Below are 15,333 nucleotides of genomic sequence, written 5' to 3' on the forward strand. Positions count from 1 at the left end.
CTTTTCTCCCATACAACCACAGTTGTACCCCTGCAGCACTGCATGAACCCAGCCAGGTTAGATCCACCTGCTAGAAAAAAAATCACCAAGCAATACAGAAAAGATCATCTTTAATTTATGAAATGAAGACTCATTCTCAAACTTTGTTAGAAGTCGCACAAATAACTTATGATTGAACCATCAAGAGCTACAGAAGCCTTGTGGCAGGAACATCTTGGTCCAAGACAGAAGGCAGCTGTGTCCTGAGGCAAGATGGCAGGTTTGTGGGCTGAGACCCCAGAGGGAGCCTGGCACTAAACAAACAGCACGTAGCAGCCTTCAGATGCTGCCTGCGCACCCCCTCCTCCTGCAGGCATGCACAGGGCAGAGCTCTGCCTGCCCCCCAAACACACTGCGGGCATTGGGGAGACACTCCCTCACCTCAGGGATCCCTTTGGTGACTACCTGCCCCATCTGCTCCCAGCCAGAACCAGGGAGTCCAAACCACCCGCTCTTCTCCTTGGGTCCATGGCTCAGCAGCCAGATGAGATGATCCAACTCTGGGGCACCATTTCAAGTGGAGAGGAGCTGAGGCATCCGCCTCTCCCCACAGAGGTAAAATCTCAACCCTGTGACTGCCCAGCATTATCAGACAGGCTCCGAAGAGGAATCGAAGGCACAAAAGCAAGACCTGGTGACTCCTCCAGGCTGTGCTCTCCTCCTGCAAGAGGGGAAGGCACCAGGCTGCCTCACTGGGTCACCTGGGACAGCCCTGGGCAGGGAGGCACTTCCAGCTGCTCGGTTAGGGGTTGGTTCCCTGACCTCGGCCCCACAGCCCCAGCCAGCATGGGAGGGGGCTCACAGCACAGCTGTGTGACAGCGCTGACTGGAAGGGGCTGTGGAGGGGAGAGGAGGGCTAAACACAGGCAACAGGATGCCAGATGAGATGTTCCAGCTCAAGGCTCTGAGCCCAGTTCAAGCCCAGCACCTTTCCCAGCCCAGCAACAACTCCCTCTGCAAGGCTGCGGAGGACAGAGCCTCAGTACAGAACAAGCACAGCCGGCAGACCCCAGCTGTGCAGGATATTGTCCTGGGAACAAGAAATGCCTAAGAGCGGATTTGGTCCAAGAGCTGCAGCACTGTATGTGGGAGGGGTTGTACCAGCTACTGGGAAAGGCCTTCAGGGTCCTCTCATCCCTGCTCCTGCTGTCCTGCAATCACCACCTTGGTCACTTAGGAGCCTCCCACTCCACTCCCCAAAGCTGCAGGGCTCTAGCAAGGAGGGAGTCCCTGTGCAGTCTCCTCCTGCTCAGCCAGAGAGGCTGTGGTTCCCCAGGGCCATGCCCAGGGCAGAGGACTGTACCAGGGATGTGTCTGTCTAGCATACACTGTAACCCAGCACCTTCCCCCTGGGATGAGCAGCCCTCTGCTCCCTGGGACAGGCTAGGATAAAGTGGTCTTGCTCCTGTGGCCAAGCCATCTATCCCAGGCCCACACGCTGAACTTCTCTGCCTTCCCCAGTGACCTCCTCCTGGAATGAGTAAACATCGGCGTTACAGCATTTCACAGTTGAACCGTAAACTTCAGGGTTTCTCAGCCCGCCAACCCTGCGCTCAGCCTGCAGTCCTGCACCAGCCTAGAACCAGCAACACCCCGGGGGCTCAGGCACCCCTAGATCGTTTTGACCTCTGGTGCTCGGCCTTGCATCAGGCTTTGGCGCTGAGCCTTCACCATCTGCAGACGCTTCCCGTGCAAGCTGAACTGCGACCAGCTGAGGAGCTGCAGCAGCGCGCATGTGATGGGTACAAAGACGAGGAGGTAAAAGCAGCCCTGGCGAAGAGTTGGCTCCAAGGCTGCGGCAGACTCCAGCTTCGGCTGGGCACTCACCACGTTGCTCAAGGGGTTGCGCTGGAAGATGTCGTAGCCTGGTGTCAGAGAAGAGTTTGTGAGACTGGGGACAGTGGGGATGGGCCCTTGTCCATTCTCTCTGAGTGACTGGCCTCAGAGATGCAGAGACCAGGCACAGCTTAGCAAGTGGAAGAGCCCTCTGCACTCACCCAGGGCACAGGACATGGCAGAGGACACGGAACTGACAGGTCTGCCCTCTCCTGCCCCGCTGCTTTCCCCAGGAGCATCCTTACCTGTGTACGCGCAGAGCAGCCAGGTGCCAATCAGAGGGGCGAAGGTCTGGCCCGGCTTGGTGACCAGAGCCACCATCCCAAAGAGCAGCGCTGAGGCTGCCTGCTTCCTACGGTTCAGGACTAGATCCTCATCCACCAAGTCAGTCACCACCAGGTTGAGCAACTTACAGGTCCCTTCTGTGAACACCCGGTTGCTGCAGAACAACAGGCAAAAGCACTGAATAGGGGCATCAAGAAATGATGGGAGTAGGTGGGAGATCAGAGAAAATGGAGAGAGAGTGAGAAAGGTTCCCCTACACTTAAAGTAAGAATTTCAGAAGCCCTGGTTACAGGAGGGGAACACTGCTAGCGATAAGCCTTGTGTACCCTGCAGCGATGCCTTGGATCAGTCCTGACCTGCCACACAGACAGGCCTGGGGACAGGACACGCTGGGCCAGTGGCTAACAGGCAGCTGCAGCACACACTGAGGGCTATCACCCCAGGCAGGCTGCAGAGGAGAAGAGGAGCTCAGCTCAGCAGCCAGGAGAGGCTGCTGCACACTGCCACCAGCCCTGCCGGGTCTCTGTCCTCCTGAACATCGCTGCCACCCTCACTCCGCTGCAGACACAGCCAATGGATTCTGCAGTGACCTGTCCCACGCTTGGATGCTGTCAGAGCTGGGAGCCACATGGCTTCTGTGTGACCCTGGCTACTGTTCCCTGCCTCCCACTCCTCCCTCTAACACTGAGACAAGTCATTTCCCTTCCCAGGTGGCAGAGGAAGCATGTGCTGCCAGCCTACCTGGCAATGAAGATGCAAAGCAGATACACCTGATCAGGTCCTGCCAGGAGCATGACAACACCGAGAGCCAGCTTCAGGAAGAAGAGTCCTCGCACCACAGCGTAAACCCCACAGCGGCGGCAGAGGGACAGGAAGTAGAGGTTGTTGAGATGGGGGGCAATGTAGGAAACACCTGAGCAGAGACAGAGGCACAAACAGCTTGAGGGAGTTTCAGTATCCACCATGCCCCCAGGACCGATACCGAGAGAGAGAACAAGGCTGGCTATTGCCAGCAGGGCTGTAGGACACGCAGTACAGAATAGCCCCCATGCACATACAGAAGGCTGCAGCAGATTTACTCAGTGGCTTTGTGGCACAGCACACACTCTTCCTACAGAGGGAGGCCTTCTTCCATCCACCTCGTGGGCAGGAAGGAAGAAAAAACTTGCCCAGTGTCACGCAAGGGCTGGGACTCAGCCCTGAACAGAAATGAGAGGGACAGGACAGCATGACCAGACCTGGCCCACACAGAACCCTCCCAGGGTAACTCTAGGACCACTGCCCACATATCTGTGGCAGCCTGGAAACTGTCCATATGCCACAGAGAGAAAGGGATTAAAGTCAGGGCTGTGTTCCCTGCTGCATCCTGGGGACACTATCTGCAGCCACTAATGCTCAGAGCAATACCTCTGTGGTGTCTAGGCCAGAGTCCAGCACATTTGGCTCATCACCACTAGAAAAGGCTCCAAGTTATTTCTGTGCCCAGGAAGGAAGACGCAGAGGTTGCAAAATACATGTGGGATGTATGTATGTGTGAATCTCACAGCCCAAAGACCGGCGTGTGAGCACACCTCTCCCCAGATGGGGTTTGGGAAGAGCAAATCCAGACTCGGGCCAGATCCTAACCCAGCTGCTCCCTCCAGTCCCACCTGAGACTCACCGAGCAGGAAGGATCCAGTAGAGACAGAGATCTGGTCTGACAGCAGGTGCTCCAGGAACAGAGGGAAGAAGTTGCTGTTAAAGTGGCAGTGAAAAACCTGTGAAGGCAGCATTCAGACGAGCTGGTCAGAAGGAACAGCAGTAAGAGAGAACAGAAAAAGCTAACAGCCCTCCGGGCTCTGTTATCCTAGGAGCCCTGTGCCAAGGGACCATGCAGGATGGGCCTGGAGTACTTCAGCAGAACAAGAGCTTGGCTGTGGAGTTTATGGCACTGTAGGCTTTGAGACTGCAAAGCTGCAGTGCCACCAGCCATGCCCGCTGCGTGCCTGGGGTCAGTACTGCTTCCCAGCTGCTGGGGCACTGCTCGCAGGGCGCCTGCTCAGCACACAGCGCTGCTGGGGCAGGCAGGGCAAGGAGGTGACAGCAGTGACCACAAGGGTTTGGGGGAGACAGTGGCACAGCAGGAGGGAGGAGGCAGCTGTCAGGAGGACAAGGATAAGGCGGCAGTGAGGCCTGAACACAAAGATGCAGACTAGCATCAAGAGCCTGCCTGAGGGGAACTGAGGGATCCCCAGGGAGATGGGAGCTGTGACTGCAGCACACAAAGCTGGGCAGGCTGCCGGCATTTGGTAGTAATCACTGAAGAGCATGAAGAACAGAAATGGGAAAAGCCAGCTGGGAGGTGGATCCAGCTGGACAGCGAGAACAGTGATGTGAGCCTCAGGAAAGCAGAAAGGAGGAGGAGACTGTGCTGACAGCCACGCCAGCAAACTGCACTCCTGAACTCATCCCCCCCATGAGCCAGGCCTTGTGCTTCTGCACCCCAGATGGGCTGCACAGAGCTCAGCCAGCCCCCGTAACCCAGCCCATGCTGTGGAGAGAGGAAGGAGCACCCCACAGCTTGCTCAGGAAGTATCCTCGGGTCACAAGCAGGGAGAGTGGCTACCAGCTGCTGAATCAGCCAGCATGTGCAGGAGGCTCCAAGAGCAAGTGGGCACTGGAAACACCTCTGTCCTTCCTGCGGAACTCACATACTGCTGAATCACCATCTCAAACAGCCAGAGCCAGCATTCATCCTCTGAATCGCAACATGTCACTGCTGCGCCTACCTGAACGAGGTTCATGCAGACAAACCAGAGGAAGTTGTGATGCCGGGAGAGCTGCTGGAGATACTCTGCCAGGGTGATCCTCTTTTCCTGGGGGACGGAGAGTTTCTCAATGTACAGCCTAAAGCGAGAGGAGGAAAAAAAGAGCAACTGTAAATCCCTCACAATAAGCAGGGGAGAGTCCCCAGCTCTCCCTGTGTAGATGCAGAGCTGTCTCTCCTCAGCTCCCATCCCAACCTTCCCTCTCCCTGGACCAAATCAGAACAGTAGAGTCTACAACAACGTTTGCTTATTGCTAGCAAGAACCACAGGCAACAGGTCTCCCAAAGAACATTTGTTTCAGATTTCTGTCCATAAAAGCATTCTCCTCTTATTAGCCATTCCACTATGCATATGCTCCTCTTCCAGATCCCTGCGGTTAGCTCACCTGGCAGATCTCATCCGGATCTGCTGTGTTACTACAGCATAATGCTGGCAGCTGATAACAAGAGACAACAAGTGAGGCAGCCCAAGGAAAAGCAAGGGAGCTGAACGGGGAAAATCAGCTGCATCATGGCCTACCAACAGCCCAGCCACTATCAGGTAGCTAAAGCAAGCGAAAGGGTAAGAGACATTCGCTTGTCCAACTCCATAGGAAATGGGCAGCAAGGTGGTCTCATGCTCAAGCAGGAATGCTTTCATGGTAAGCTGCTTCTGACATTTTGCCACTCACAGGCCTCACTGGGTGCTCTAGATATTAACTCATTTCATGTTCCAAACACTGGATGACCATACAGCAGGTCAGTGCTCTGCCTCCAGTTTGGGCCAGGGGTGTCACGAGATAGTTTTGTCCTATTTTCAGAGGGCCTTAGGAGCCAGCGTGACAGAGGTGATTCTGAAAACTGTATCAACAGACAAGAACCACAGATTAACAAAAGTTTGCCTCATCCTGGATCTTCCCAGACATTTAGTTTGCTGCAGTGCATAACAGAACTCTACAGATCTATGCCAGGCCTTTGTCCCTGCTGCAGAATTGGTGAGACTTACTCTTTTAGGGTTGATTCCTGGTCCCATTTCACTTTCCCATCAGCCTCAAACCGCTGGCGGAGCAGCTGTGTGGACAGGGTAAAACCAACGATGGAGCAGAGGGCCAGCACGACGCAAAATATGCGAAAGGAAAAGAAGTCCTCTTTGTTCCACACTGCATAGGACATGAAGACAGAGAGGGAGCCTATGGCACTGAAGAGGGAGCAGTAGAAGTTCAGGCTAGTCCTGTCTTTTGCTGAAACAGCCAGGTCTGCGAGCAAGGCGTTGTGATGGAGGTCGACCATGGTGAGAAAGCTGTCGTACATGCAAAGGCAAAGAAGGAACTGCAAACCAGGATGAGCCCAGGCAACCCAGAAAGCCAGGAAAGAGATTGCAAAGAGGGGGCCATTGTGGCTTAGCGCTCTGAGCCTCTTCAGAACTACTTCTGGGGAGGAAATCTCTGCTCCTGGCCTGCAACAGAAGACAAAAACTTTAGACAACTGGACGAAACCCTGCATGACCATGTATTCTCCCTCTCCAAGGAAGTCATGTAAGTGGCATAGACACAAATACAGCTTTTGCTCATGTAACAAGCACCCACATCACATACCTTCTCAGCTAATATGTGAATACACTGAAAAGATGGGTTTAATAAGGCCAAAAAGCATGAAAGAAAGGGATTTTTTCTTTCTCCAGAGCAAGATTCTCCCCAATAGTGCTGCACTGTCTGCACTTCGCACAATGTAAATTATTTCAATGAGCACTTGAAGTTTTTACTAGTTGCAGGAAGCCACACCATGATTTTCATTAAAAGCTTGACATAAATACATGAGAAATGCTAATGGCCAACAGTGATCCATGATCCAGGGAGTTTGGGAACAACTGGTCTGAGGCATTCCAGGTGGAAATAACTGTCCTTTCCCCCCTTGTGTGTCCCAAACCATGTACAGACACTCTCCAAAACCCCACTAAGAGGCTTGCTCATATAGCAGGGGCTTGAGATTTTAGATGCCCATTAGTTTACCTTCTGTACCGCTCACATGATTGTTAAGGGTTAGGGTCACAGCTACCCAATAGGTGTGTGGCTTCCTCTATACAGCCAGGTACTGAAATAACATGCAAGGAGCATTGAACTTCAAAGATGCCAGGAAAAGGAGGTATTTAAGAGTTCCATGCCCCAGAAACCATTCCCACACCATCATTTTAAAGCTGCCATTTTCACATCATCTCCCTCAGAGACTAAACAACTTCCCAGCCTCTGCTAGAAGTGGAACTTAACTTACTGCTGTGTGCTAAGGAACACTCGGTCGCTCAGCCAGCCAAACAGAGGGTCATTGAGGCTGTTCCAGATCAGAAAAACTGTCTAGGAAAGAAAACAGGACGGTGAAACAAACCACAGGACAGCTCCCACAAAGACTCAGTTCTGTTACTGAAGCAAGCAGTGCTGAGCTGGCATGGTGAACAACCAGCAGGAACCATCCCAGCGCACCTTCCCTGCCCCATCACTGCTGTACGATTCCCCTGTCTGGGGCAACTGCCAGATTAACACAGCAAGGCCAGTGGTTTTCCCTGCTTGTGAAACACCCTGACATCCCCAGAGGAAAGGCAGTCTTAAGAACAAAGTGTCTGGGTTTTCTATCCCAGCTTGTTCTGTCTTTATAAGTGGGAAAAACTGAAAAGCCCAAATTAGCACTCAGAAGGCTCCCTTGCTCCCTCTCCAAAGGGGAACACTGCTATTACAACTAACGCTCTTCACACTTCTAGCAAGGAGCGGTCTTAGTTTCAGAATTTCTTACTTAAGAGGGCAGAAGCATATGGAAAAGACTAACCTCTCCTATCCAAAAGGACAGTTTATCAATCTTGTAAACAGATACAAAGGTGTCCACGTAGTACAGGAGGAATACGTTGTGCAAAATGGAAATAAACAGCGACAGGGATCCGTAGATCACTGCAGTGGGCAAATGAAAAAGACAAGCCAACAGTCGCAACCCCATGTTGGTGCAGTCAGCATTCAGCTCCCTCGATCACCTCCATTTCAGATGGGATGTCTTCTCCCAACACCTGCTACATCTTTGTTGGGGCCAATCCATTGTTGCTCCTGCAGGAGAGAGAAAAAAAAATGAAACCAGGTTCAATTTCTTAAATGAACTAAAAGTTGAATCACATTAATTGGTAAATCTTTGTCTGCAGAGATCAGAATTCATATTGCTCTGAGGAGCTGTTCAAAAGTGGATTGGAGGGGATTTAAAAGACTAAAAGCTGTCTGCTGCACTAAAGCTGTTTCATTAAGCTGAGGCCAGGCTGCAGGCTCCTGAGGGTACAACTGTCTCCTCCTGAGCAGGCTGCCCCATCCTTTACCCTGTAATGTTCTTTGTTATCCAGCAAGTAGCCGATTAGCTCTTTCCAGCTCTTTAAAGGCAAGGTCACAGGAGGAATCAAGCTAGATAGCTGCAAACAACAAAGCGGCCTTCAGAAAACAGACCTAGTCACTGACATTTTTAGGTCCTGGTGTAAATTTTTAGCCAAATAAAAATGACAACAGCTGTGATGTAATCTCACACGTGCACACTGCTTGCCCCAGGCAGTCACAGCTGACTGCACCTGGGCTGGCTTAGACAGGAGTTATTTATGGCAAGCAGTGTTGCTGCTTTGTGGCACGAAGAGACACGACCAGAACATGACAGCATGCAGCAGACATGCTGCCATCATGCGATAAAGGCAACCAGAAGTCGCTTAGCAGCTGTCCAACTCATCTTGGAGTGGCCTGAATTTTAAGATCAGTGTCTGAAATAAAGACGCTTTGGCTGGACAGCAGTATATACAGAAATAAAATAAGTGGAAACAGCAGCCTTATACCAGAACAAGTTGCTGTATGTTCACAACGGGCTGAGGTGTGAGGGGAGGACACCTCACACAGGCATTGACTGGAGCTCACAGCCAGGAGGTGCGACCATTGTCCTCCCATGATGTACTCTCATGCTTTTCAGACTGAGCCTCCTCTCACACTCAAGTCGCTACAGACCAAAGGCAAAACACAAGGCACGCCTTCAGAGGCACTCGTGTATCTGGTGAGATGTGAAGGGTTCTTAAATCAGTGTAAGTCAGCTTCTCCAGCCCATGCCATCATAAGAAGCCCTGTTCACAGCATATGCATGATGGGTGACAACAAGGTCGCTATCTTAACACTGTGAAAAGCAAGATAAAGGTCTGGAAGTCACTTCTGTTTCAGCCCTCCAGGGTCTGCACTTACCCAACTCAGACACGTCGTGGGGACTTCACAATGCAGGATAAGAATAAGCACATCAGAAACGGGAAACTACGCACCAAGCCAGCCTTCTTGGGCTTGCAACATCAGCTGCAGCAAGTCCAAGCAGAAGATCAAGAGGAAGAATAAACGGCTGGGTATGAAATCTGACGAAATGCCAGTCCCATTCAGCATTTCCCAGAAGCCATGAGTCTGACCACTTCTAGGCAAGATTAGAAAAGCAAAAATAACCATCCGCTCTGCGTAGCCCAAGGAATTCCTCATAACTAGCTCAGAAGGAGCAGGAACAGCATTTGTTCCAATCAATTACGTCACTAGATTGAAACTGCACATCGGCTCCACTCCCAGCCAAAGCGCTAGACCTCAGCTGGATCCAACTGCAGAGCCCTTGTGGAGCTGAGCCACCATTCTGCATCCCCACCACGCCAAAACCCACTGCCAGATAAAAGGAAGACACTGCTTGGAGGGGAATTCAGCCAGACAATGAACTTTTATAGGTGTAATTAAAGACAGACAAGCCTCAAGGGGAAATTGCATTTTGTATGGTCATGAATTGAAAAGGAATCAAGAATTTGTGATGTGTAAAGATAAAGGTTAAGAAGAAGGGAGAACTAAGCCAACTGACCCACCGATGAGTCCTCTGTCTCTCCTCACCAAGAGCCTTCTGCGGAGGACTGGCTCAAGGGCCTATGAAGCCACCAGAGTGCTGGGCACCCTCATGAACAGGATGGAGAACAAGTGGACAGCATCATTTTGCACTGTATGGAACATCAGTGTATCCAGACCTTGACCACTGCATGCACATCTAACCTCACTACAAACTTCCCGAGACATAAAGACGAGGGAGATCAAAGAAGGGCAACTAAAGCAATCGAGGGATCGAGGCAGCTGCCTGCTAAGGGAAGACTAAACAGCTGGGACTCTTCAGGCAGAGAGGAAAGGCTGAAGGGGGACATGATCGAGGTTTACAGTCCTGTGCACAGTGGATAAGGTGAAGGTGGAACTGTTGTGTGCCAGGACACAAGAACTGGGAGCACTTGCTGTAACTGGCAGGAAATCAGTTTAAAGCACAGAAAAATACTTCTTTACCTGGCAGGTAGCAAACATCTGACATTTGCTGCCAAAGGAGGTTGCAGAGGTGGACAGCAGGTTCAAAGGATTAGACAAATTCATGGAAAACAACTGTACACAAAGAGCTACTAAAGGGAACAGGCAGGGAAATCTCCTCTAGCACCCCTAATCCGAGGGCTGCGCAAGCTGGGCGTGGACAAGTGGAAAGGCCACAGACAGTAGCCAGGCTCATGTGCTCTCCCCCTAAATAGCATCTCCTGCTGCCGCCGTGGGGCAGAATATGGGGTAAGACAGACCAATGGTCTGACCCGCTAGGGCAGTTCTTAACCTGGACTTGACTTTGCTACCCAAAGCCTGTTTGAAAGCAAAGCCCGCTCTAGGCTTGGTCCTTAGCACTGCACTTTACATGCATACCCATCCAAACGACGCTTCGCTAAGCACATGTTGCACAAACCACAGCTGCTGAAGTTTTCAGAGACAGCTCATTTTGTCATTTATATGCTACGGCACTGTTTAAAGAAGGTGAAGTTCCACTTCCTCTCCTTCTTCTCCCTCATCACTCCCTCACAGATGTGCAACCCCTCCAGCCAGCTGACATTTGTAAGTGATTTCGCTTTGCTGGAATAGTTGTTAGGTCATTTTATATATTTTTTTCCCCCCCTCATCTGCAAATGTGCAGATGAAAAGAAAAAAAAAATCATAGTTGTCCGTAAAAAGTAGATTTTGCTTCTACATCCAAAGCACTGTGTTATTTAAGCTTGCCACGCTGGTATTTTCATAACCTTTTCCTTGGGATGGAGAATTACTCATGGAGTATGTCAGAACTTTTCAACATTAGGCTTTAAGTAGTAATGGGAAAAGGAGCTGCAGGAGGGAATAGCTATCATTCATTCATGCTGAACTTCTAACGCACAGTCATAAAGCAACAAGCTCATAAATTAGAAAACAACTAGCCTTTATTTCAGAAACTTCCACCTCTGCATCTGACATCTGGCATCACTCCTGCCAGTGATGTTTGCAGATCTTATCTCTTTGAGAAGGATGTTTGAATACTGGCTACCAGGAAAGCATTGCTTTTGTTTGAGAGTGCTGGCGTATGTCAGCTGGAAACACACCACAGTTTGGGGCTCACACATCTGCTCTAACTTCCTAGCCAGCTCACAGCTGGATTCACGAGTCATTGTATCCCATGGCGATTCAGCAACCCTTTGGCCTTACAACAAGACTGAGCTCCAGTCTTCCACAGCTGAAGTCAGTTGTACTGAGTTGGCAGCAGAGTCATATATGTGAATCTTGGCCCAAGCCAGTCTTTTAAGCAGGGCCAGATGATTCCTATATGCTGAAGTTGCCACTCAGGAACCTGAAATAGTCATCTGCAGACCTGACCGCAGTAACAGGATGACTCTCCCATTCATTCTCCACTATGTGGGTAATGCAGGCTGGAATATCCCAAATAATTCTTCAGGATGTGTCTGTGCTTGCTCCAGCCGTCACTACATTGCCTCTGTTGCATATTCTGGATTTTGGGTGGCTTACTAGCTAAAGCAGAGGGCCAGACAAATGTAACAGCTCGGTGTCTCTGCATCCACTACACAATAAATCCACCAGCTGGATAAGCCACCCAAAAGGGGACCCTATTTCTAGACATTCGTCACGGCCAGACAGGACTGGGCTGCTGGCAGTCCAGCCCCATCCACAGGGAAGCCAGGCTGGAGCTGTGCCCGTGAAAGAGCTGCTGCCCTGTGACCCATCCCAGCTAAGCGCCTGGTGCTGGGCATGCCAATTCCTCCCGGACTCTGTAAGTGACACTCTCAGCCAGAGGAAACAGACATGGATGTCTTAATCTGGTCAGGCTTATCCATTGATGACAAGTCTGTTTTGTGAGCACAGATCAGGTTCTGCACACTCCTTCCCACCCTGCGCATGGTACCCCAGGAGGCCTCCAAAGCACAGACACCTCAGTGGGTCCTCGCCCCATGGAGCTACTTAGATTCTGGCAGGACTCTGTTCAGTAAGAAGGAAAATCCCTCCATGGAGCTATTTCACTAACTTAACTATACTGAAAGAGCCTCCACTTAAACCAAAAAAAGTCTCAAAATCCTATTCCTATCCCAGGAAAGCTCCTACCTAGACACACACTCCACAAAATTTAGGCTCCTCTGACCAAACTTTGATCCCGTGCACCCTCTTAGAGATGGATAAATCTCCAAGACTCAATTGCTCCACCATACTACTACTGAAATCCTAACGCCACGTTTCCTCAGATAATTCACTTGCTAATAGAGAGTCTCGAGGGAACACTAAATACAGTCCTATGTGAAACATTAACAAACTCCCCAACAGCAGACTCCCAGCACCCTGGTATCTGAACAGTAAAGCAATAAAGCCTTTGAAAACCTGATACCACCTACGTCAGGCAAGGAAACGTGCCACTTCGAAGACGCTATGCGGGCGTTTCCCAGTACTGTTTACCACTTCAACAATCACAGATGCCTCCATATCATGAGAGGTTTGGTAACACCCTTCTTATTACAGCAATCATGTGCTTCCATCAGGTGCTGCCGTCACTCCTGCAGAGTGCATACACATAAACAGAATTGCCACACAGATGACAATTAGCATCTTGAACCAGCTGGTAGTTTCTGTGGAACTGTGTTCCAGCAGAGCAATCTCATTAAATCAGATCTCATTCCCTAATGAGATTACAAGGTTCGTTAATAGAGGTAACCGGGTAGATCTCATAGTCTTGGAACCTAGTAAGGCATTTAACTTAGCAGCACCTGGCACCCCTTCACTGAACAATTCATTGTTTTACAGTGTAAGGAAAGTGTGTTAGATGTATAGAAACTGGTTCCCCATGATGTTACTGTCAATATAAGCTCTAATCCTGTAGTGGACTTGACAGCACTGGTATGGGGACCACTGCCAGGTAACTCTGGCCTCAAATTACAGATTTGGAAATAAATATGAAACCCTTACTGAAAACAGCTCCCAAGAGTGGAATCACAGAAGCCAGAAGAGGCGATTACTACACAGATAGAGCCTGTTCTTGTTGAGACTCAATAGGAAGCACAAGGTGAGAAGCACTTTTTAACACTCTGCCCAAGAAGCAGTGACTGGGAGTTTCTGCTACACTATCTCCATCTTCTTGTCAGGGAGACTTTTCACCTGTGCAAACCTTTCAAAGCTGCAGTCACCCCCCTAACACCCCGACTTTGGCCACCAGCCACACGCCCCTAACTGAAGGGCTGATGGAAGCCCAGCCTCCAAGGCCACCAGCGACCTCTGTGGCATTTAGGCCTGAAAAACACGGCACTAGCTCACCAACTAAAGTACCTGATGTCCCGCGTGAGGGAAAGGAACACAGGGAGCCAGGCAATACCTGCAAAGCGGGGCCAGAGACAGGGACGCCGTTTCTTTGTCCGCTGAGAGGACGAGCCCGAGCAGCAGTGCTGCTGCCAGCGCCCCAGAGCCATCCAGCCCCACCACCTGCACGGTCCCCCTGTGCTGAGGGGAGGCCTAACAGCCCTGCGAGAGGAAGTGGCGGCCGTGCAGGGGCATAGCCATCGTTTCGTGGTGGGCTCCCACTCAGGCGCCATGGCGGGGGAGGGCCCGTTTGGGGTTGTACTGTCAGGTGAGGGGAAGGTGTGACAGGGATATGATGGCCAGAGCCTCGCTCCACACCTCCAGGCAGGGTGGGGCAATGCCAGGGCCACCTCTCCTTGCCGGGACCCTGCGAGGGGGCGGGAGCGAGACCCCGACCGGCTCTAGAGCGGGGGACAGACGGACTGAGGCCCCTGCCCACGGGCACCGACAGCAAAAAGAGAGAGGGCACCCCCCAGGCCCACGTGGGACCGTCCAGAGTAATGGGGGGAGGCACACCCCAGGGCTCTACCAATGCAGGGAGGAGGGGGAACCCCCCCACCCCACCCGGACTACGCCACTGCATTAAGGGGGGGGTCTTCCCCACCCAGGCGGCTCCGCTGCAGGCGGGGAGACAAACCCAGGCCAGCACTGGGGCGAGGGAGGCACCGCGCCGCACCCCTGCCTACAGCCATTCCCTCAGCGCCTCCTACCTGCGTCCGTTACCGGCGCTGCCCCCGCCGTTCCGCCGCCGAACCTCACGCCCGCGCATGCGCGCCTAGCGGCCTCCCGACCCCGCCCCGCGGCCGGCTCCGGCCCGAGACCATCTTGCGTCCTGGCAAGCGAAGCCGCCCCCTCCCGGCCGCCATCTCGTGTGAGGTCACCTCGCTGGGAAGCGGCAGAAAGCCACGCCGGCTTCCTCGGCCGCCTTTATTTGCATTAGCTCCGCCCCCAGCGAAGAGGAGCCGCAGCCGGGAAGGGCTCCCTGGGGCCTTTCTAGCCGGAGCAGGCGGGCTCCTCTATGATCCATCCAGCTCGCGGGGCGCCCGTCGCCATGGCAACGTTGCCGGGCCGGGGGGACCCGGCGGCGGGAACACTGCGTGCGGCTCCTCGGGCAGGCAGGGCCGGGCAGGCAGGGACGGGCAGGGGCCCTGCCACCGGTGCCAAGGGGGGCAGTGAAGGCGCGGTGGGCCCAGGCCTCGTCCCCTGGAGTGCCCTCCACTGGGCAGGCTGCCCTGGGGCCTTCCACCCTTCTCCCCGGCATCGTGGGGCTGGAGGAGAAACGGGGCTGGGAAGCACAAGATGCCTCCTGGTGAAGACAGCTGGACTCGTGGTACTTTTTCACCTTAAACACCTCGAACTGCTCCAAGGGAGCCTCAAAAGAGCGTTGTGCCAAGGTACAAAATGACAAAGTGGAAACAAAACAATGAACATGGCTGCTCAGGGGCAGGTGGCCTTCCCCGTAATCTATCAAATGCCCTACTTGTCTCTGGTCGTAGTCATCAGCTACTTACACTTCTCTCCCAAGATTCATTTACATTATGTCCCATATATTTCAGGAAGTAGAGACTGACATTGTCTTTCACTATTTAAGATCTCTCTTTGGAGCTTTCTCTCACAGAAGCAACTCCTGTTTTCGGCATACACATCACCTTCCACCTCTCACTGCAACAGTTGCTCCCATCCAACTTCACAAATTTCACC

At 52.2% G+C, this 15,333-nt stretch overlaps 1 protein-coding gene across 2 annotated transcripts; it reads right to left on the reverse strand.

Moving 5' to 3' along the window:
• Positions 1 to 93: 93 nt before the first annotated feature.
• Positions 94 to 14,400, reverse strand: MFSD13A (major facilitator superfamily domain containing 13A). Of its 2 annotated transcripts, none has more exons than XM_050898826.1 (9): positions 14,343 to 14,400; positions 7,760 to 8,028; positions 7,217 to 7,293; positions 5,952 to 6,401; positions 4,929 to 5,046; positions 3,821 to 3,917; positions 2,902 to 3,073; positions 2,121 to 2,314; positions 94 to 1,904 (listed from the first exon to the last, which is right to left on the reverse strand). In XM_050898826.1, the coding sequence occupies exons 2-9, from the start codon at positions 7,922 to 7,924 to the stop codon at positions 1,651 to 1,653; spliced, it is 1,527 nt and encodes a 508-aa protein (XP_050754783.1). In that variant the 5' UTR covers positions 7,925 to 8,028; positions 14,343 to 14,400; the 3' UTR covers positions 94 to 1,650. The 2 variants fall into 2 exon arrangements, with proteins under 2 accessions (XP_050754783.1, XP_050754782.1); XM_050898825.1 differs by having other exon boundaries at positions 7,214 to 7,293.
• Between the last annotated feature and the right edge of the window lie 933 nt (positions 14,401 to 15,333).

The sequence above is a fragment of the Gymnogyps californianus genome, chromosome 6, assembly GCF_018139145.2.
Source record: "Gymnogyps californianus isolate 813 chromosome 6, ASM1813914v2, whole genome shotgun sequence".
NCBI lineage: Eukaryota > Metazoa > Chordata > Aves > Accipitriformes > Cathartidae > Gymnogyps > Gymnogyps californianus.